This window comes from Monodelphis domestica, chromosome 4, assembly GCF_027887165.1.
Source record: "Monodelphis domestica isolate mMonDom1 chromosome 4, mMonDom1.pri, whole genome shotgun sequence".
Classification (NCBI taxonomy): domain Eukaryota; kingdom Metazoa; phylum Chordata; class Mammalia; order Didelphimorphia; family Didelphidae; genus Monodelphis; species Monodelphis domestica.
Genome location: NC_077230.1, coordinates 9,752,310 through 9,774,027, shown reverse-complemented (window position 1 = coordinate 9,774,027; position 21,718 = coordinate 9,752,310). Strand labels below are relative to the sequence as shown.

Below are 21,718 nucleotides of genomic sequence, written 5' to 3'. Positions count from 1 at the left end.
AAAAATAAAAACATCTGAAAAACTTGTATTTAGGCCGTCAGTGACGAGGACGACTGCAGAAAGAGCGGACTCCCCACAATAGCAAATACTAAAAGAACAAAAGGAAAGGACGCGGCAGCAAACGAGTACTTTCGAACCCACTAAGAGAGGGCCGTGAAAGAGAAACTCTTGCGCAAGAGCCTGTGCAAAGGAGAAGAGATGGCGGGAAGGGTGCCGTCGGGGAGGGGCCCTCTCGCTCCGCCCTGCCGCGTTGCAACGCCGAGCGCAAGCGTGATTGGGCGGAGGCTCCAGATCGTCTTGTGGAGAGGATGGGCTGTGGCTGACGCCGTCGCGTTCGGGTGACGTGTGTACAAGCGTCCGGCTGTGGCGGCGGCGGCGGTGGCGGAGGAGGCGGCGGCGGCGGGTGGGAAATGGCGGAGTATTTGGCCTCCATTTTCGGCACAGAAAAAGACAAGTGAGTTCGAGTCACCCAGTTTTTGTTGCCAGGAGGGCGTAGTAGGCTCTTGAGATAGGTGGAGATGCGGAAGTACGGAGGGAGCCGCCGGCATTGCCAGAGCTTTAGCCGGGATCGACTGGGGAAGCGGCCCCGGAGGCAGCGGCAGTAGGCCCTGACCGTGGCGTGGGGGAGGGGAGCCTGTGACGGCGGGAAGGAGCGGGTGCCCGGCCTCGTGGAGCCAGTTCATTCATAAAGAGGAGCCCTTCGCTGCCCCCCCCCCCTTCTCCTCGCCCCGCCCGAGCTCGCGGCGCTCGGGCACTTTTCCCGGGGAGCCACGCGCTGCCTTCTGGAGGAGCTTTACTCTTAAGTGTATGAATGGAGCGCTCGGAGCGGGCGGAGGAACGTAGGAGGCGCTGGCGGGGCTGGCTGGGGTCGGAGATGAGCAGAGGAAAAGAACAGTTCCAGTTTGTACGTCCCACATGGCGGGTTTAAGTACTCGAGTGGCCTGTGGGGCCGCCGAATGGAGCCTCGAGCAGAAGTGGCTTGGCCTGGGAGTGAAGGTGGAGTTGGGGGGGGGGGGTTGGGAAGGAAAGCGAAGCGTGTGTGCCCGAGGGGGCTGTACGGAGCCGGCGGTCGGCCCTTTATGTGGCCCCTCGCTCTTTGGCACCACGAGACTGTGGTTAAAATGCTTTCGTGGCCTCTCTTCCCTTACCCAGTGGGAAGAGAGACCGTTGTAGACACGGATTCCATTGAAATTTGCTTTTTGAGGGTGAGCAATTTGTCCAAAATACACAAATCTCTTTCCAGCCTTATTAAACATTACTCTGCCTCGTTGCTACGTACTCCTTATCTCTTGCCTTCTCTTTTTCAAAGACTTCTTCACTCAACCCCACCCCCAAAGCTTGAAATGATCTCGCATCTGCCCCTTGGAACTCGGCTCTTTTCTTTCCTCAGTTCAAGTGTCACCTCCTACAAGAGATCTTTCAGTTCACTTAAAGCATTTGCTAAGCGCTTGCTGTGTGCCAGGCAACGTAAATGTAAGACAAAAAATTAAACATTCTCTGCCCTCGAGTTCTAATAGAGGAGAAAAACCTGTACACAGATGCTTATTGAATTGAAGATAAATTGACGCATAAAAAGAATATCAATACTTTTTGTTAAATTTCAAGAGCTGTGGTATAAAACATTAACAATATAAACCAAAAATTCAAACAGGATTGCTTGGAATTACCTTAAAAATTATCAGATTCCTAGAATATTTTAGGCGTGACCTTTGCAAGAGAAATAAGTGGACAACTCTTGAATACACTTCTTTGGAACTGATTAGGAACTCTTCCCTATTGGAAAAATTGGAGAGGTCTCTGACGTTTGTTCCCCTTTTTCAAATAGAAAGGTTCTCTTAGAACTTGTTGGCACTTCTAAAACAATAGTTAAAGTTTAGGAGAAATCTAAAGAAAATCGATTTGTTTTGTTTGGGGTTTTTTTGCCTTGACCTTTTTGATTTCTGTAAATTGGATAAACTTTAGGAGCCAGAACTGGGGAGAGATGATGTAACCCTACGGTGTCAAATTCAAATAGAAAGCGATTTACCGGGAGGATGATTATTGCCTTAGAAAGACACAAACTAACCTTATCCGAGTTGTGTGGTTTTGTTTTGTTTTGTTAGATGTTTCCCAGTTATATTTTAATCTGGATGGACTGCACCCTGGAGTTTTGAGAACAGAGGGAGAGTTTGACACCTGAATCTTGTCTAACCACTTTCATTTTACAAATGAGGAGAAATTGAGTGACTTGTTTAAGGTTACATAGGCAGTCAGTGGCAGAGCTAGGATTCAGACCCAGATCCCATTACATCAGATCTTGCATTCTTTACATCCCAAACTTATTTTCCTGAAATTTGAGTTTAGGAGCTTCTAGCGACTACTTGATTAAAACCATGTTAAAGCTGATATATTTTAGAAGATTATTCATTCTGTTAACTCAAATTTCCAGACTATTCTTAGTCTATGATTGAAGTTTGAAATGTCTAGAGATTTTTCTGTATCCTTCATACAATCTTTGAGGTTTTGTAACCCTTTGAGTAGAAATTTTTTCTTTGTATCCCCTATTCTAAGCACATAGATTATTTAAGAAATTGTTGATTGATTGTATCCTTGTAGAAAAGATTCTTGACAACTCTTATTTAATTCTGTAGATTGTGGGTCTATATCTCATAGAAACTGTTCTGTAGATTCCTTGAAAAACTTGGAAGAAATTATTTCTTGTCTGCTGTGGCCAAGACACTACCTACTCCTTTTGGAAGGATAATTAATCCCAGCTATCTTTTGCTTCCCTTTGTGTTTAACCACAATTATTAACCTTTTGACTGAATTGTGAAATTCAGGCCTTTTTGAATGTTTTCTCTTTTGGGGGAAGAACTGAGAAGCTTTAATTTCTAAAAAGCTTTTAAATCTAAACTAGAAAGTGACTATAACACTACACAAATCAACATTTATTGTAAATTTGAATTTCTAGATCTTGGATTTATTGGCATTTCTAACACCTTTTTCGCTATGTTTACATTACAAAAAGTTATATACTTCTTGAAATCTTTTTTTTTTTTAATTGAGAAAACATCAAATTTCAGTCATTTGCTCACAGTACAATGTTGATCAGAAAAGTTGGGGGGGTTCCCCCTCCTATAGATAGCACAAAATAAGAATTTGATTCATTTTTGGAGTAACAAGTCCCTTGTCTTCCCACCTTTCTTTAAAAATTTTGCTCCCCTCTTAAATACCTAGCCACATGGGTTTTACAAAAAAAAAAAAACCTTAAATCCTTTTGCTATAACTATCTGTAATTAGAATTTAGTCTTTTATTATTTTGAAAGTGAATTCTCAAAAGTACAACTTACACAGGAGGAACTTGGCTGTGAATCTTGTGGTTTGCAAAGCCATTAGGTTGTGTAGTCTGACTTATGGCTCACTTCACAAAGCTTTCTTCCTTTCTACATAAAATGTTTCTAAATTAAGTTTCACAATTTTATTTGCTTGCTGATCACTCAAAAACAGGTTACAATTTAAATTTTAAAAATTGATAGGAAATCTTAGAAAAGAACAGAAGGAGGTGCAACATTGCTCTTTTCATTAAAATATTTTCTTTGAGATTTTTGTATTTCATCTTGATTTCATTGAAATCTATTTTAGGGTAAATCACCACTTTATGATTTCCTACTTATTTTTTAAAGAAAATCTATACTAGACAGGTATGAATGGCAAATCTCTTATCCTCTCAAAGCCCCTGTCCTCTCTTAAGACCGAATTGTCTAGCTGCTTTGGTAGAGTAGAGGAAGAGTCCTTGTGCCAATGAAATCAAGGAAATGGTTTTAAAGAATAAAATATAAGAAAAAAGGAATCATTGCACAATATATTTTTTAAATTTCATTAAATTAATACCCTCATCTTCATTCCTAAGAAATATTTTTATATATTCAGATGCTTGTCACATAGAAATGGGGCAGATTTTATCAAGCCTTTGCTTCTAATAAAGAAAACTAGGCAGAACCAAACAGCATAATAATAAACAATATTCTAGTGTACCTTGTCCTGTACGTCTCCAACCAAAAAAAAGGTATCAGGTGCATGTGTTAATTAAATTTTCTAAGAGATAGCTTCTCTGGAAGTCCCAGGTTTTCAGAGATAAGACCACAGCTTCAGTGAAAGAACAGAAACATGTTTGTCAAGTTAACATTGCTGACAGAAGGAAAAAATTCAGTGTTTTGAGGAAGAGTGCTAGACTTGATCAAATCCTACATCTGATGCTAATACTTTGTATCTTTATGATTAGGGATAAAGTCATTTAATCTATCTGTCTCAGAAAACTGAAACCTTTCAACATTGGTGGGTAAAAGGAATTCTTTTACTAAAGAAATCACAAATCCTTGACAGATGAGTATGCCATGTTAATAAAAAAAATTAATCCAATAAAGCAATGGATTAACATTGGAAAATGAAAATGGGGAAAAGAAAATTTGAATTTGTGTCCTTGGGACATCTGCAGAAAGGAAGAATTGCATTTCCATTGTTTAGGAAGGAGACGTAGTAATTAGAAAAATGAGAGATCCTATTGACCACATCCAGAGGATTATGTTTGTAGATGGCATTTGTCAGGAAGAACATTTGACAAATTGAAAAAGTGGGTGAATTGGGATACTAAACCAAGTTAAAAAGGAACTGGTAAAGAGAGGATAGTAATTATTTTCAAGAACCCAAAGTTTCATAAGGGGAAGGTTTAAATTTGTCTGCCCCAAAAGGTAGAACGAGGAAGAATAATTTGCAGAAAAGCAGATCTAGCACACTGGTGACAGTAGGAAACATTTCTACCTGACCTGACTCCTGAGATTCTATAGGAAAATGTACCAGGTATCAAAGATCAGACTGTATTATTCATTTAGACCTATTTCTGGCACTTGAATTAAATGGAAAGTAGTTTTCTGGTCATCATTTTACTAAGTACATATTTACATGGAGTTTGTTTTTTTCCCTAGAAATATAATGAGATCTTATTTTCACTTACAGAGTCAACTGTTCATTTTATTTCAAAATTGGAGCTTGTCGTCATGGAGACAGATGTTCTCGGTTGCACAATAAACCAACCTTTAGCCAGGTTTGTGTCTTTTATCTCAGAGCTTCATCTAAATTTTCAGTGGCTGCTAATAACACTAATACTAAGTAATTCTTTTCCCGTGTTTTTCTCTTTTATTTACATATACGTACATTTTCTTTTTACTTGTACTGTATATGCTATTTAAAATCTTAATGGTGGTAAAGACTGGTCAGAATTAATTGATGTGTTGAATTATATTTCAAGCAAATCAGTCATGTCCCTAGATGCTTTATATAGTAAATCCTGCTGGCAAATATGCAATATTATACAAAATAATTCAATAGTATCCACATGAAGGATTTCAGAACTTCATTGTTCTTATAGTTAACATGATTCAAAAATGTGGGCCCTGACATGCATGGACTGGCCTATTTTGTATGGATCTCTCACACACACACACACACACACACACACACACACACACAGAGTCTGTTAGCAATAATTCACATTAACTGCCAGTTTTACCACCTGTTGATTTACTACTGTGGGATTACAAGCAGTAGGGAAGGGTCATTACCAGCTAAACTTGCCTAGCATCATTTGATAAGAGATTACATATATCTAGATAGATGGATGAATAGATAGATAATCTGATTTGTAAAAGAGATTTCTATTTTGAATGAATTCATTCATCCTCTACTCTTTAAGGGGACTTTTTAGTCCATTTCTTTAACTGAAAGCTAAAGGGTGGCAAAATGCAACATTTACTGTCTTTGAAAAGGAGATTTTTAAGTCCCTAAAATTAGTATATTAACTGTGTTTACATGTAAATGATTTATGCATAACTATCTACTCCCCAAAGTTGGCCTACTATTTTTGGGTTGTAATCTCAATCATTACAATTCTGGTATATATTCTTTAGGATAACTTAAAACTAAGAAGAAAAATAATCTTTGCCACTCCCTTTTAGAACAAGCTCCTAGAGACTACAAGCATAATTTCACATGTTTTGGAGCATTGGGAAAAAGTATTTTTTTTTTAATTGAGAGAAATAAAGGTGTCCATCTCTATCTCATTTTCACTATTCACAATTTTTTTAATAAACCCTTACCTTCCATCATGGAATCAATACTGGTTCCAAGGCAGAAGAGTGGTATGGGGGTCAAGTGACTTGCCCAGGGTCACACAGCTGGGAAGTGTCTGAGGTCAGATTTGAACCTAGGACCTCCTGTCTCTAGACCCTCATAACAGAAAACTGCAAGGGATTGCTGAATTAGACTTTTACCCTCAAGGAAACACTAATGACTATAAATTTCTACTATAAATCTCAAAAGATTTTCTCACAACAGAAAGGACAAATAGTTTTTTAGTGTGTATTTTGTTTTTCGTTTTAATAATTTACCAGTTGAACTTGCAAAGAAATATAATTCATATAGAGAAGACAAATCTTTTCTTTAGTACTCTAGTAAGACATAGGTTCAGAGAGTTCATTTTAGGTATTTAGATTTTTTTTTGTCTTCTGAGTAAATGAAATAGAAATCGAAATGGGGATAAACATTGCTCTTTTGCTAAATGCAGGTAGAATGTTTTTTTCTTTTATAAATAGATTGTTAGTTGTGACTTAAATCAACAGTTATCAAAATGAGGGTGATTTCATGAATTTTTTTCTTGGTTTCTTTTTGGGTATGTATGTGTATTACACATCTAATTTTGGCAGTGTTTTCTAAAGTTACTCTTAGGCACTATATATCACTACTGGAACTCCATTATTCTCTTTAAATGTAAAAATTAAAGACTCCACATTTGAACCATGACATATTATACCCATAGGCTCCTCGGCTTAGTAATTCCTTAAACATAAACAATAAGATATTACCCAAGTAAATGTAGAGCTCTCTGTCCTACCGCCAAACTCTTAAGAGTAAGTTGCCCCAGGATTCCCTAAGTGGATATGGGCTACAAAAAGTTCAGGTATTAGAAGGCAGAGGAGATGATTCACAAGAGATAATTTTATTTTTAAGCTTTCTGCTTCAAGTTTTTGTTTTGTTTTGTCTGTAGAGATACAATACTAAAATGTGTTTCATTTGAGGTGGGACTTTTACTTAGATTTTGTAGCCATTCTTCAGAATTGCCTTTAACTGTAGCTGGGAATTTAATTGATTGGTTTTATAAAGTAGTTATGAAGTGATTTTTCCTTCCCCACTTAACCTTAGATTTGTGGTTTTTAGCATATATAGTACATTTTTGAGCTGCTTACAGTGATAATGGACATTGAAATATTATGTACTATATTAGCTTACTAACTTAAACATGATTTGTTTTTTCAGACAACTTGGTTTTAAGAAGAACGGTACAAATGTAAGGTTTCAAGTCTGCCTGATCAAGTATAAAGCAGAAGGGCTAAAAGGATATTTTCCTTAAAAGGAGGAGCGGAAAACATACAAACATTTAAAATTATTGTATTATGTAAACAGAGACTTCACCAAAAATATTTATATAAGACCACATAAGGTATCCGGTTGACATTTAAGAGACTTGCTTCATATGCCAACTTTTGCTAAGTGTAGAGGAACTTGAACCTACTGCATACTTTCAAGTTGTGTACTGGTTAAAACTTTGCATGTGGGATATGATTATAATGAGGAATTTGGGGACATTTTACTGTCTGTTATTTTGAAATACAAAAAATGTTAGACTTGGGACTATTCATTAATCAATTGCAATTCCTTCTTGGTTGCTAGATGACTTAAAGTAAGTCACTGCAAAAACTCTGTTTTCATAATATGATGGTTTTGGTGTACTCTTCAGAAGACACACACAAAATGTCTGACTTGCAAAAAAAAAATTTTGTTTAGCCATTTGCAAACAAGTTGTCTCTTTGCAATTGTCTAATATATGCACAGCAGCCAGTAGAATTCCCCTTTTTATTTTTTTTTCCCCGCAGACCATCTTGATTCAAAACATCTATCGTAACCCCCAAAACAGTGCACAGACGGCTGACGGCTCACACTGTAAGTCCCACAGTTGGAGAAATTTTTTTTAAAGAATGGTGTTAAAGAGCCCACTCCTAATTGAGACAATAATGTTGGCTTCTGAGCTGCTGACATAAAGCTGTTGCAAACAGGACAAGGTGATGGAACTCCTTGCGCACAGCAAGAACTTGATAACTGTATTTGTTCATGAGACAAATCAAGTGACTTTTGAAAGCTCACTGATTGGACCTTTCTTTTGATTTGACTTTTGTTAAATGACAAGGTCCAAACATATGAAACCTTTTTTTTCTTTTTTTTTTTAAATCAGCCAATCACTGATTGGACCCCTGACATTTATCAAGTTCTTTCTATAGGTATGAAATCATAAAAATATTTAGGATTCAGTAAGGTAAGTTGCCCAAGTGTGGGTCTTGTTTCATTTTTCTTTTTTTTTAAAGGAAGAAAGAAAAGTTAAGGATTAAGAGATTTCATGTCATGTAATTATTGTGTATACACGATGCAACTATTTTTGTCCTGGCTGTTGTAAGTTTTAGTTATTTTGTAAAATGAAACTTTGACAAATTCTATACTTCTATAATTTAATTCAATTTGTGAAAGGATGTTTTGATAAAAACAAACACAATAATAGCATATTATGAGATCTCTTATACAGCGTTAGGGTGGTCCAGGAAAAACCTCCCCTCTCTGGAGAAAATAACTTACTCTTTTTCAGCACTGAGACTCGACTAAAGTGATCATCAAAGGAAACCGGTTAAGTGTTAAAAATTTATTTTCCATAATATAAAGTTGTTGCGTTTTGTATTTCAGACCATTGCCCTCTTGAACATTTACCGTAACCCTCAAAACTCTTCCCAGTCTGCTGACGGTTTGCGCTGTAAGTTCATACAAGTTCCTTCACTGGTTCCCTGGGCTTGATTGTCAGAGCTCAGTGTCAACTTAATCTGATCTACCATTTTAGTTTAATAAAGGACCACATTTTATTAAATGTGTCAAGAGACTTGTCCTATTCAACCCTTCCCCCCCAACCCCCACCCAATTCTTCCAAAAGGGACCGAAACTATATTTTTTAAATAGTTTTGGTCTGCTCCCCACTGTTTCCTCCTTTACTTGACCGTCATCCTAGGGGAAAATATACCAAAATAAGCGTTATGCTCTTTTCTCTTAAGAGCATATTTGAAATTTTATTTTTAAATGCTTCTTTTTAAAAGACATATTACTGAAATTTGGTTATTTGTGTGTGCGTTTGTGTTTTCCCCAAATTGCATTCAAATTTCTGTCCCTAATTAAAAATAAAAGAGTTGAGCTATTTCAGAAGTCACATTTTAGTTCTAACAAACCTTGCTCTAAGTATTTTCCATAGGGTCACAGAGACTCTGAGCTTTCCTTATTACAGTATAAAGACACTAGTTAGAGTGTTCAAGGGAGGGGAAAATGGGGGGGGGGTATTGGGGAACAAATCTGTATTTGCCAAATGCCTTTGGGTCCTTGGGAAAAGTTTGAAGATCATTATTATATGACATTGAATGTGCACTTAAAGTTTATGTCTTCTTTGTGGAATTCAGAATTTGGTTTACTATAGTTTGAAAACAGATGGGCACTTGCATGGAAAAGAACTATTATTTTCCATTTAGTAAAAATTCCTATTTTTCAAATTACAAGTATCATATGAATGTTATCCTATTAAGTAGAACTTGTTTTGAAAAAAAAAAATACAAGCCAATAATGGAGAGAAGCTAGTACCTACAGAACAGTTTTTATTTCATTATCTTGCATAGTTGAATGTTTGATTGGGGTATTTTTAACTCTTTGGAATTTAATTATTGGTGAGAAAATTGAAATTAAAAACTGGCAGCCTTTTAAATTAGAGGGGACCGATAAAAGTCCACAACGTAAATACTGACCAATGATGGATATTTTGGAGCTGCCAGAAATTGCCCCTAGTAGTCATAGATAAAACTTCAAATCCCTTTTAAAAATCAACCTGTGCCAACAGCCTATGGTCTAGTTTTCTGTTTGTTTTTAATCCTGCCATTTGAGGCACTAAATGCTTTCTTGTAATTGTGATACTGACACAGTGGTACAGGACTTCTTCTCAAATGATACAGTTTACATGGTAACTTTTGGTTTAAAGTAATTTGTTTTCTGAGCCTTTTTTTGTTTTAACTTTTATAAAAAGGACAGTTTTAGGGGGAAATATTTTTAAATATAGCTATACTAAATATTTTGCTTCTTTTCCTTTCAAGAAAAATCGGTTATTGAAAAGTTGTGATAACTGCTTTTTTACTCATTAATCAGGGTTGTGTATGAATATTTCATTGGAAATATAATATTAAAATTAATTTAGATTTGTAAATGTTGACTATGAACTTACAACAATAGATATTCATGGTACTCCACTGTTTCGTGCACATTGCATAATATTTGATTATATAGAGATAAAAAAAACTGGTGCCCTCTTTACATAAGTAAGTGGAGTTTTCTTTGTTTTTTGTATCTTAGGTATAGAGTCAGTTTAAACTGATGAACTTCAATTGCAGGAGTCTCTCCACTGATATTTCCCAAATGCCTAGTTCAGTTAATTGATGTTAAAATTTATTTACTTAGCCCTTTTACATGGAGAATAGCTGTGTTTCAGTGAAACATAAGATTCAGTCTGAATGATTGAATTCAAATTTAATAAACATACAGTTTTAAGAGGAAACATTTATAAATTGCTTTATCTTTACTATTAAAATCTGTTTTCCATTAAAGGGTATTAAATGGATGAGTAGTATTTTAATCTATTTTCTCTATGAATGGTTAAAATATTTCATGTTTATTTTTATGTGGTTTAAAGATTAAATCCTGATTAGAAATATTTATGAGATCAGGATAAAATATATTTTCCCCATAGTGTTAGCCCACTATTAAATATTTTCACTTTTACATTTTCAAAAATTATCTACAACTTTAGAGCACAGTGGTATGGATAAAATTAAGTCAATGACAATCCCCAAATCTATATCAGTAAGTTAAACCTGTCCCTAATTTTGCCTTTTTTTATGAGAGCTACTAAATAGTAATTCCTTTACATATTATATTCTTTCACTTTGGTGGAAGGTACTATAAAACTACCAAAATGAAGTGAAATTAAGAATATTGAAATCTTTAAAAATAATTTTAAAAACATTTAGTAAAGAAATAATACCTATGACTTCATTTGATCACAAATGATGATCATTTATTGGAAATAGTAGGATTTGCTTTTGAAAATGATTTGTAGACATCACAATTTAAAAAAAAAAACAACTAGAATCTAGAGGACCTAAAACCCAGTGGTTCTCAGAAATTGTTTTGGTTTGATATTGAAATCCTTTCAAGTCTATTTGGAACATTTGCAAAAAAGCTAATGGGAAGAATAGTGTGTTCCTGGCATTTTCAGTTGGAATACTTTTCCACTAACTATGTGACATAAAGATAAAGAATCATGGCCTTCATAGAATAGGCCAAAAGTAATACAGAAAACAAACTTGCCCATTCTTGCCCCATCATGTTTCCAAACTATAAGGGCTGGGCTTATAGATGACACAGGTTGAAGGCTGACCCAGCATTACTGCTAGACTTATACTCTTCCATCTGGCCACCTTAATTCAACAAACTCTTAATGTTTTAATTTCTCTTGAGTAGATCCTTTTGGCAGTATTTGAATTGTTAAAATTGGGGGTGGGGTGAAAATACAGAATTTCAGTTTGCTTGGGTAGCATGAATCTACCTAAATATAGATACAACTTAATTCCGTGTGTGGGTTACATAGAAAAACATGAAAATTATTTTGGAATATATGCTAAGAATGCTTTCTATACCAAAGCATTGTAATTTCCATTTATTTGAGTGGCATGCAAATGCCAAAATGTACATAATAGTTTATCACAAAATATTTTTGTCATGGCGTATTTCTGTTTTAATCACATCACAAAGAATTGTATGGCATTCTTCTCTGCTATAAACTTAAAGGCCTTAAACTCCTTCAATTAAAAAAAAATAAACTTGCCACTTTCCCTTACAATCTTTATGATCATTTTATTTTTAAAATTTTCAACAATGTTACTTGGTTTCTATCAAGTTTTTTCTCAGAAGAGATTAAACATTTCTTGAAATTATGGCACTCTGATGCTGATTAAAACTTGATTTGACTTTTAGTAGTCTATTAAATGTCATGGGAGATTTAAAAATCTCACCTGTTTAAAAAGAACGATTAGTTTTATTATGCTATTTCTTCAACCGCATCACCTTGTATTCTTTCTCTAGATATGTTTAGCTGTTTGAATTTAAACTCAAGAGGGTCTTATTTCAATATTCTAACCAAAAAGATTTCTCTCATTTGCAGGTGCAGTGAGTGATGTTGAAATGCAAGAACACTATGATGAGTTTTTTGAGGTAAGTTGTCTATATAGATGCACTGTTTAACTTAAAACTGGTTTTCTTACATCTTTGACACAGTGCCTTGGGAAGTAGAGAGCATTTGAGTGAATTGGGCAATGCAGACTTAATAGCTGTCCGATTCTAAGTGTAGTCTCTCGTTTTTTTACCTTCATCTGTTTCATTCAAATGATAAGCACCTTTGTATTGGGGGAGGAGTGAGAAGGGGCTTCCAGCGTTGGCTAAGAAAGACTGTCACTTGAATGTTTCCACTTAGTAACAACTCGTCTTATTTACTGGAAATAGCTTCTTTGTTCTATTCCAATATAGTTGGTATATGAAGGTGCTCTAAGCTTGTCTTTCTCTTGACCTAGGAGGTTTTCACGGAAATGGAAGAAAAGTATGGTGAAGTTGAGGAGATGAATGTTTGTGATAACCTGGGGGATCATCTTGTAGGAAATGTCTATGTAAAGGTAAGAAAGCCAGAGCTGTAATGGCCCGCACAGCTTGTCAGGGAGTTCGGGCCTGGAATTGCTTTCTCTAAGCTATTTTGTTATTGTGAGGAATTGATTCCTGTTCTTTTTGCTGCCAATTTTGGAGCTCATCTTGAAATATTTGTTGATCAGACAGTATTTGTTTGTTTGTTTGTTTGTTTTGCGGCTGAGTGCTGATACAGAGTTGAATTCTGTAACATATTTAACTTGAAATAGATTTTCTGTGCTTATTTACCTTATCAACCTTGGTATAGCCACATACTGATTGTCAATGTCCTTAAGTAACTACATTGAGATCTGAAATTGTTTTTTTGTTTTCATTTTTCAGTTTCGTCGTGAAGAAGATGCAGAAAAGGCTGTCATTGACTTAAACAATCGCTGGTTTAATGGACAGCCAATTCATGCAGAGCTTTCACCTGTGACTGACTTCAGAGAAGCTTGCTGTCGCCAATATGAAATGGGGTAATAATGAGCGTTGGGAGGAGGAGTGTCCATTTGGAGCAACTTTGATCCTGCCCATTTTTAAGCATAGTGAACATTATATTATAGTAAGTGATAAAAATGAAGAGATTGCATGGTAATTTATCTAATTATATTCCACAGAGAGTGTACTAGAGGAGGCTTCTGTAACTTTATGCATCTGAAACCCATCTCTAGAGAACTACGGCGGGAGTTATATGGGCGTCGTCGTAAGAAGTAAGTCTTTTATTCAGTAGCCTCAAGAATAAAGGTAGTTAAAAGAAAATATGCATTATTGCCAAATATTTTTTCTAAATCAGTTTCTCTCTGGAATTTGGCAATCTGCTTTTTATCTTGAGCAAGAAATTTTCTATGCTTTTTTAATGGGACCTGGGAGAAATAGATTAAAGAATGTCTGGTTATAAATTTATAATCCATTATGTGTTGGTATTCTGTTGCTTTGGGCCCTGAATTTAGTTAACATGGTGAAGTAAATTAAGCCAGTTGGATTTCAAATCCTGTCTAGCTTAAAACTAAATTTAATTCTACCTTACCCTTTGGAAAATGGCCCCAACTTCAGGGGAATGAATATTGATAGAAAGCAATGAACTTTTTTTTTTTTAATTGGGAAGATATTGTGTAAGAAATCCAAGTACCAGAAGATGTGTTGGTTAGAAACTGTGAAAAGAATAAAATCAATAAAAGATCATTTTGTGTGGAGGTCTTAACAATTGGTGGGAATCAGGAAGGCCTTCATGGCTGAGATGGCACTCAGATGGAGCTTTAAAGAAAACTGGAGGTTTCATGAGATTGGATTGAGAAGGGAGTGCATTCCAAACATGGAGAATAGCCTATACAAGACCATGGAGACAGGAGATGAGAGTCTTGTGTGTCTGAAAAATAGGAAGGCCAATTTGTACTGGTGCCTGCCTACATAGGAAAATTGTAAGAACCGCTTATTGGGAAGTTTGTGAAGTTGTTAAATGCCAAAGAGAAGAGTTTGTATATGATCCTAGAGGTAATTGGGAGGTACTAACAGGTATTGAGCCAGGTAAATGGCATGGTCAGAGGAGAGCTTGGGAAATGTAATTTGGATAGCTATTATGAAGGATGGATTGAGGCGGTAAAGGGATCCGTAGAGTCTTGCTTATGTAAATGACTGTGATTCCAAAGGACTGATTATGCTCTGCTACCTGCCTCCTGGCAGATGAGGAATAAAAACACAAATCCAGGCTTTTGTTTTCCCTTTTTCTTTTTAAACTTTAGATCGGCATAGGGACAGAATAAATGCTTATCATTTGAAAAATAAAGTGGGGGAAATGGTTATTGAAATAATCTGGAGATGAAAGGGGCTTGGGTGGTTATTTCTATGAGCAGAGAAAAAGCAATATAAGTAGATGTAAACTCAAAGTGAGTGAAAAGTCGTGGGTGAATCCAGTGTTAAGAACTTGCATGATGATTGGGAGGGTGATGGTGCCTATGACAAAGGAGAGCAGAGCCTTATACTTAGGGGAGCAAGATCTAAATGATTAGTAAAGACTTAAGATTAAGTAGTCAGACAGGTAGAAAGCCAAGAGAGCAGTAAAAGTGGAGGAGGGGTGGCAGCAACAAATACTGCTAAGAGGTCAAGGATGAGGATGAAGAATTGTAACAGATCATTAATCATTTTGAAAAGAGCAGTTTTAATTGAGTAATCAATTTGGAAGCCAAATTCCCAAAGGTTGGAAAATAAGGATTATAGGCCAAAATATGGCAGGGGATGGGAGGCACCAGAATATCTTTTTGCTGTGAACAGGAGAGGTATATTTCTTACATAATTCAATGGGCCTGTGGTCACATGAAGGCTTTTTTAATAATAGTCTGACAAGCTGGGAATATTTTTAGCAGGACAGTGAGGAAAAGTCAAAAATTAGAGGGAATGATTGAACAGGCAGATATTAGGGGCAGTAGGAAATATGGGATCCCAGGTACAATTAAGGGCTGGCTTTGACAAGGAGAAAGATTATCTCTTCATCAGAGATTCAAAGAAGGGATGAGGGGATGATGTCAGGGAAGAAACGTGATGATTTCATGGGAAAATTGTACAGAACATCTTGGACAAAGGGAGTAAGGTATTTGGGAAACATCACAAGCCTAGCATACAGGCATTTAAAAAAAGTGGTGATGATAGGCTTCAGTTTTCTGGACATCATCTACTAGATTGATGTGTCATAAGCACAACAACTTCAAATCTTTTCATTTGTCCTTTAAAGGGGTAGATGAAATGAAAAGAATTACTATATCATTAGAACTGATTCTCGCCTCCAAGGAGAAAAGTGGCCACTGAAATCAGAATATAAATATTTTCCCCCCAGTCATTTAATTTATTAATTTATTTTCTGTAGGTTGCACTAAAATTCCCAGGTTTCTCATCCCCATACCATAGAAGGCATTACTGGAGGGAAAAAATCTCTTGGTTCCACTCATTTTACTCTTCATCATTTCATGAAGATCTTTCCAGTTTTTTAATTAACCTACTCATTGTTTCCTTATAGTATATCCATTCTGCAATTGATGGCCATCCCCTCTTTTTCAGTTGTTTGCCACCAAAGGGAGCTGCTATAAATATTTTGGAATGTATTGTCTCTTTTCCCCTGACCTCCTTGGGAAACAGACCCAACAGTGGTATTTCTGGGTCTCAGGGTATACACAAATGTTTTAAGTTTCTGAGCATAATTCCAAATTGCTCTCCAAAATGGTTTAATTAGTTCACAGTTCCACCAACAGTGTATTAGTGTCCCCATTTTCCACATGCCCTCCAATGTTTATCATTTTGCCTTTTTATCATTTTAACCAATCTAATAAGTGAAATGGTATCTCAGAGTTATTTTGGTTTGCATTTCTTTAATCAGTAATGATTTAGAGCATTTTAAAATTTACTTGTATATGACTTTAATTTCTTCATCCAAAAAGTGTTCGTATCTTTTGATTATCAGGGAATGGCTTATCCATATAAATTTGACAGTTCTCTATATTTTAGCTATAAAATCTATAGATTTTTATATAATAATATGAAAATGTGTTATATAGATTTATATAAAATATTTTTAAAGGTGTCATTATACCAATTTTCTGCTTATCTTGGCTACATTAATTTTATACAACCCTTTTCAACTTCATATAATCAAAATGGTCTATCTTATTTATTCATAAATTTCTCTCGTAACTAAATCTGATAGGAATATGTTCCCTATTCTAATTTGCTTATGATATCTCCCTTTATGCCTAAGTCATGTATGTATTTTGATCTTATCTTAAGAGAATGGTGTGAAATAATGGTCTATACTTGTTTTCTGCCAAACTGCAACATAATATAAATCTTAAGGGGGAATTGAGATTTCTTACTAAATTTTGTGATAGAGAAGCAGATAATTGGCATAATATAGCATATACCCAATTTGGGGAAGACATGGTTTTAATGGTTTTTCAAGAGCAGGTAGGTAGCTCAGTGAACAGATTGCCAGGTCTGGAGTCAGGGAGACCTGAGTTCTAATTTGGGTTCAGACACTTCCTAGCTGTGTGACCCTGAGCGAGCCACTTAACCCCCCATTGCCTAGCCCTTACCACTCTTCTACCTTGGAACTGATACACAGTATTGATTCTAAGATAGGAGGTAAGGATTTAAAAAAAGAGAAAGAATAGATTTCTCAGGAACATATTTCTGAAGAGGTAGAAACAGTTACCAGGAGGAGTAAATAGGGAAGAATTGTCAAAAGAGATGGGTATAAGCTCATTGACCAATTTAAGATCTAAAGAAAATAGATTAATACTATGAATTCAAATGTATAGCATTGTTCTGAAAAATAATGTCAGAAACAAATTTTATTTACAACAAAAAGGAATCTTGTACCACTACATGGAGAAAAGGAAGTATAAGAATTCATTAAAGTCAGCTCCATGGAACAATAAAATTAGATGACAGTCTACTTTTTTTTTTCCTATTTTCTCTGTCAAAGAGAATGTTTCTGCTAGGGGAAAAAAAAAACAATGAACAGTTAATAGAGAGTTAAAGCTGAAGATAATAACACCTAGCTGTTCCTGAGAGGTTGAAATCACTAGGTCCAGATGGGCAATCATAAGTCATGGAAGAACTGGCCGATATAGTTCCTGAGTTCCACAGAACTGGAACAAATAACTTGATTTTTAAAGAAATTAATAATCCTCTGCAAACTATAGATCAACTTTACTTTCTGGAAAATATTATAAAGGATTGACTTAAGAAATTAAAGGAAACAGGGAAGGGGCAGGGGGAGGGAAAGAAATATAACTCTAAATAGACTAAATAAAATTTTCAAAAAGAAATTAAACTATAATTATAAGGAACCAGACAAACCACTTTATCAAGTATAGGTTGTGCCAAACAAATCATCACTTTTTGTACAAAGTATTAGGTTAGGGAAATGGTGGAGATAAGTCATTTATCTGAGGGAAAATATTAATAACTAAAACTACTTTCTCCAAAGTTAACAATGATCTCTCAATTGTCAAAATGAATGGCTAAATCTCATCCTTGACCTTTCTGTAGTCTGTCACTATTCTCTTCTAGTTCTACCTGTCTCACTGACCTCTCCTCTGTTTCCCTTAGAGATCCAACTAATTCCTTTGGATTCAGTTCTATCTGTGCAGGTGATTCTCACAGATTTACAAACCTTCTGACTTTCCATCTTAAATCTCCACCTGCCTGTTCCACATCTCATAGTAGAAGGCCTGTAAAGATCTGGGTTTAACAATGTCCCAAACCGAACTCACCGTCTTTTCCCCCTAAACCCTTCTTCCTAATTTTCTCGCTACTGCTCAGGGGTATCGCCCGTGCTTCATGACCTCGGTGTCAAGCTGGGCTCCGTACTCTTTCACCCCATGTAGCCAGTCTGCAGATGAGTTCTGTTTATCACCACCTCTGATAGAAGTCATCTGGTGCTTCTCTGAATCGTGGTAATACTCCTTTTTGTGAACCATCACTTATTTAGCCATTTGGCAGCTGGTCAAAATGTATTTTTGTTTCTAGCCTTTTCTGAGGAATGGACTTTAGCAACTTAGTATTTCAAATTGTCCAGGAGAGTTGAACTAGTTGCCAGGAGGGTAGGTCTTAAGGCTGCCTTTCCAACAATAAGTATAGATTTTCCTACCTTTTAAAATCTGTAACTGAAATTGAATTGTTTTCCATTTAAAGTCAAATTCCTATATTACTCATCGAGCGTTCCAAATTGCTATCCTTAATGACCAAGTTCTTTAAATTAACTGTTCAGGAAAAAAACCTCAGGAAAATTTGGAACTCTCATACAATAATTCTCTAATTTCTTTTAAATCATATTAGAATTTAATGAATGAGTTCATTGTACCTTTTTTCTATTTACAGGCATAGGTCCCGATCAAGATCTCGTGAGCGTCGTTCTAGATCAAGAGATCGTGGGCGTGGCGGCGGAGGTGGTGGTGGTGGCGGCGGCGGCGGTGGCGGCGGAGGTGGTGGTGGTGGAAGGGAACGTGATAGGAGGCGGTCAAGAGATCGTGAAAGATCTGGTCGATTCTGAGCCATGCCATTTTTACTGTATGTCTGCTAGAAAGTCTTGTAGTTGATTGACCAAACAAAGTTCATAATGAGAATTTTTTTCTAAAAAACAACAAAACAAAAAAAAAGATGGGCTTCTGAATAAAATTTGTAGTGATACAGTATTCTTGGCGTAACTGTTTCTTGTGGGAAGTCTTATTAATTTTCATTTCTTTACCTCGTCAAATGCATGATTTGGCAGTGCTTGAGGTGAAGGTAATACAGATTCCCCGCTCTTTCAATGTTTGGGGATTGATTAAAAAAAAACCTGATTTGTGAACTTTATATGAATAGAAAACTTATTTGAAGAAACCATAAACTGAACAAGTAACTAAACAAGCTTGATGCATAAAAATTAACTTTTATAATATTTCCTTTATTGCTATGCGAGTGTCAGGTTAATTTAAACAGACCTGGAGACATCCTTTTATTTACTCTGTAGAAATACTTAGCTAGAAACTTGATTTGTGACCAGAAATCTCTGCACTGTAAACTAGCATATTTACAGTAAAGCCAATTTTTTTAGTATAAAATATTGTCTTAATGTATCTTTAATGGAAATTGATAGTGGTGTCTGTATATAATTATAGGTTTTTTTAATGGTATTTCATGCATAATGCCCCAAAATTAGAATAGCTTCTAGAAGGTCAGTATTAAGATTATTCCAATGTTGATAGTGTTTAATAACAATCCATTAGACTATTCTGCCGTGATTGGCATTCCACAAGACAAGTTAAATTTTTAAATTCAAGACTAATATACCTTTAAAGACTTCTGAATCAAAAATTGCCTACCTAAAAGTCCGATTTATTCATATTTAATTTTTCTACTTTGTAAAATGATATAATGGTTGGTGGTTATGCATTTAAAATTCTATAATTGTTCATTGACTTCCATCAGTTAATATACTATTTAAATGCTGGCAACTGAAAGTATTTTTGTTTTCTCCCCTCTTCAGTGCATAGCAGAACTAAGATAAAGTTAAGAATTAAAAACTTCATTGAGGCTGGAAGTGGCAATTGTCAAAGGCAAGCCCAGTACATGTTTCTAATTGATTGACTAGAGAAGCATTAGAGTTCCAGCAGAGGTGTTATCCAAGCCTACTTTATCATAATTGTTCTATGTAATGTAGGTGAACTCTTTATTGTACATATATTTAAAAATCAGCCTTTTCACTGTATATGCAGTTCCCCCTGTTCAATTTAGTTTTTAAAAAATGCACATTGCTGTGTTGGAGAGAGCACTCCTTTTCAAAAGCTAGTAATTCAATAAATCTTTTAAAAGACCATATTCTCAGCCTATATTTTTGATGTAAGTAACACTTATGAAATATTGATAAAAGTGATCCATTAATTTCCATTGATTCTGACCCAAATATTGATCTGTACAAATAAGATTTTGGATCTTTTTGCTACAGAAATCGCCATGCCGGTGATGGGGGAAAAGGGGATTTATGAAAATTAATTTTTAGTTACTAAACCAGGTAGCTTAGTTTGATCATTATCTTCCCTCCCAAATAAACATGAAATTACAATAGCCATTTAGAGAGGCATTCTGAAGAAAGGTAGGGAAGTTGTACTTTGTATTTCTTAACTTTTCCTGTGAACCTAGCTTATAATTAGTCTTAAAGCTTCTTTAAGCAATTTCAATTAGAATTAATAATGAAGATTCAGTTTACACTTAGTAAAATTGAGGAAACCTACTCACTTCATACCTCCCCCTCTGTGCCCCCAATACAGGACTGGAATAAGGAAGAAGAGGAAAGTTTTGTTCCAAAGATGACATCACACTGTGTTACTACTTCTGTTTGAGTATACTATGATCTCAACTGGTGAATAACATTAAGTAAACTCATGGAATCAACTATTGGAAGTAAAGTGATAACTTTACTTGGGTCCATGAAATTTTTCTTTTTGATTGGAATTTATCCCAAGTGGCTTCCCTTTTTTGCTTTAGGTTAAAAAGCCAATTATTTCTGTAAGATGTTGCTTGTCCATGAATATTATACGATGTATGTTTAAAAGACTGTAAAACCAAATGGAGAAAAGTTGTTGAAAATAAAGGTTTTTTAAATAAGGAATTTGCACATTGCAGAACTTAAGCATTTTGATAAAATGAATGTAAGTAGGAAAACTGAAATATTTTCTTTATTCCTAATTTTTAACATTTTTCCATCCTTTGAAATATTTTTTACTTAAGTATTAAGAAATGTAAATTTTCATCATTATGATTATTTTGAGGTGTTTTTTTTTCCCTTTAAAATAGCCCCATGCCAGGTTTTAATCCTTTTCCTCTGCAATATTTTGGCTGTTTTTGTAGTAAAAGTTAAAAATTGGGGCATGTCTTTGGTTTTAGTTAACCCTGAAGAAAATTATAATCTTTTGGTCTGATTTATCAGGGAATAACATTTGATACTAAATGTAGAGCCTTTCTGTTAAAAGCATCTCTTGGACTATATATATAGATTCTTACAGCAGTTCTGAAATGCCCAGGCCAAGTTAGCAATCCATGGCACCTGAGTGGCATTCGTTCTTGGGTGAAACAAATTGATTAGGATGGCCAGATAAGGTTGGAGGCAGGAATAGGGGTTGGGGGTTGCGAGGACTTTCGCAATCTGCCTTATCCTTCAGCATTCACTGTGACATGTTTCACTACTAGAAACTAGCTGTGAGTTGGCAAGAGAAGAAGGCACAGATACTGGGAATTTTGAAAAGGACCGCCATCGACTTCTCTAGACTTGCTGGCACCTAATCTAATGTCACCAAACCAG

General features: G+C 35.6%; 1 protein-coding gene across 4 annotated transcripts; it reads left to right on the top strand.

Annotated features, from left to right (window-relative positions):
- The first annotated feature begins 299 nt into the window (after positions 1–299).
- On the top strand, positions 300–21,028 carry U2AF1 (U2 small nuclear RNA auxiliary factor 1). 4 transcript variants are annotated; one of them, XM_056797095.1, is made up of 9 exons: positions 300–454; positions 4,993–5,080; positions 8,821–8,887; positions 12,380–12,429; positions 12,786–12,884; positions 13,234–13,367; positions 13,509–13,601; positions 18,760–18,948; positions 20,688–21,028. In XM_056797095.1, exons 1-8 carry the CDS (start codon positions 411–413, stop codon positions 18,929–18,931), a joined length of 747 nt encoding a protein of 248 aa, XP_056653073.1. In that variant the 5' UTR covers positions 300–410; the 3' UTR covers positions 18,932–18,948; positions 20,688–21,028. The 4 variants fall into 4 exon arrangements, with proteins under 4 accessions (XP_056653073.1, XP_001364583.1, XP_016288632.1 ...); XM_001364546.3 differs by lacking the exon at positions 8,821–8,887 and adding an exon at positions 7,965–8,031 and having other exon boundaries at positions 317–454; XM_016433146.2 differs by lacking the exon at positions 8,821–8,887 and adding an exon at positions 7,965–8,031 and having other exon boundaries at positions 317–454; positions 18,760–21,028.
- Positions 21,029–21,718: the final 690 nt, after the last annotated feature.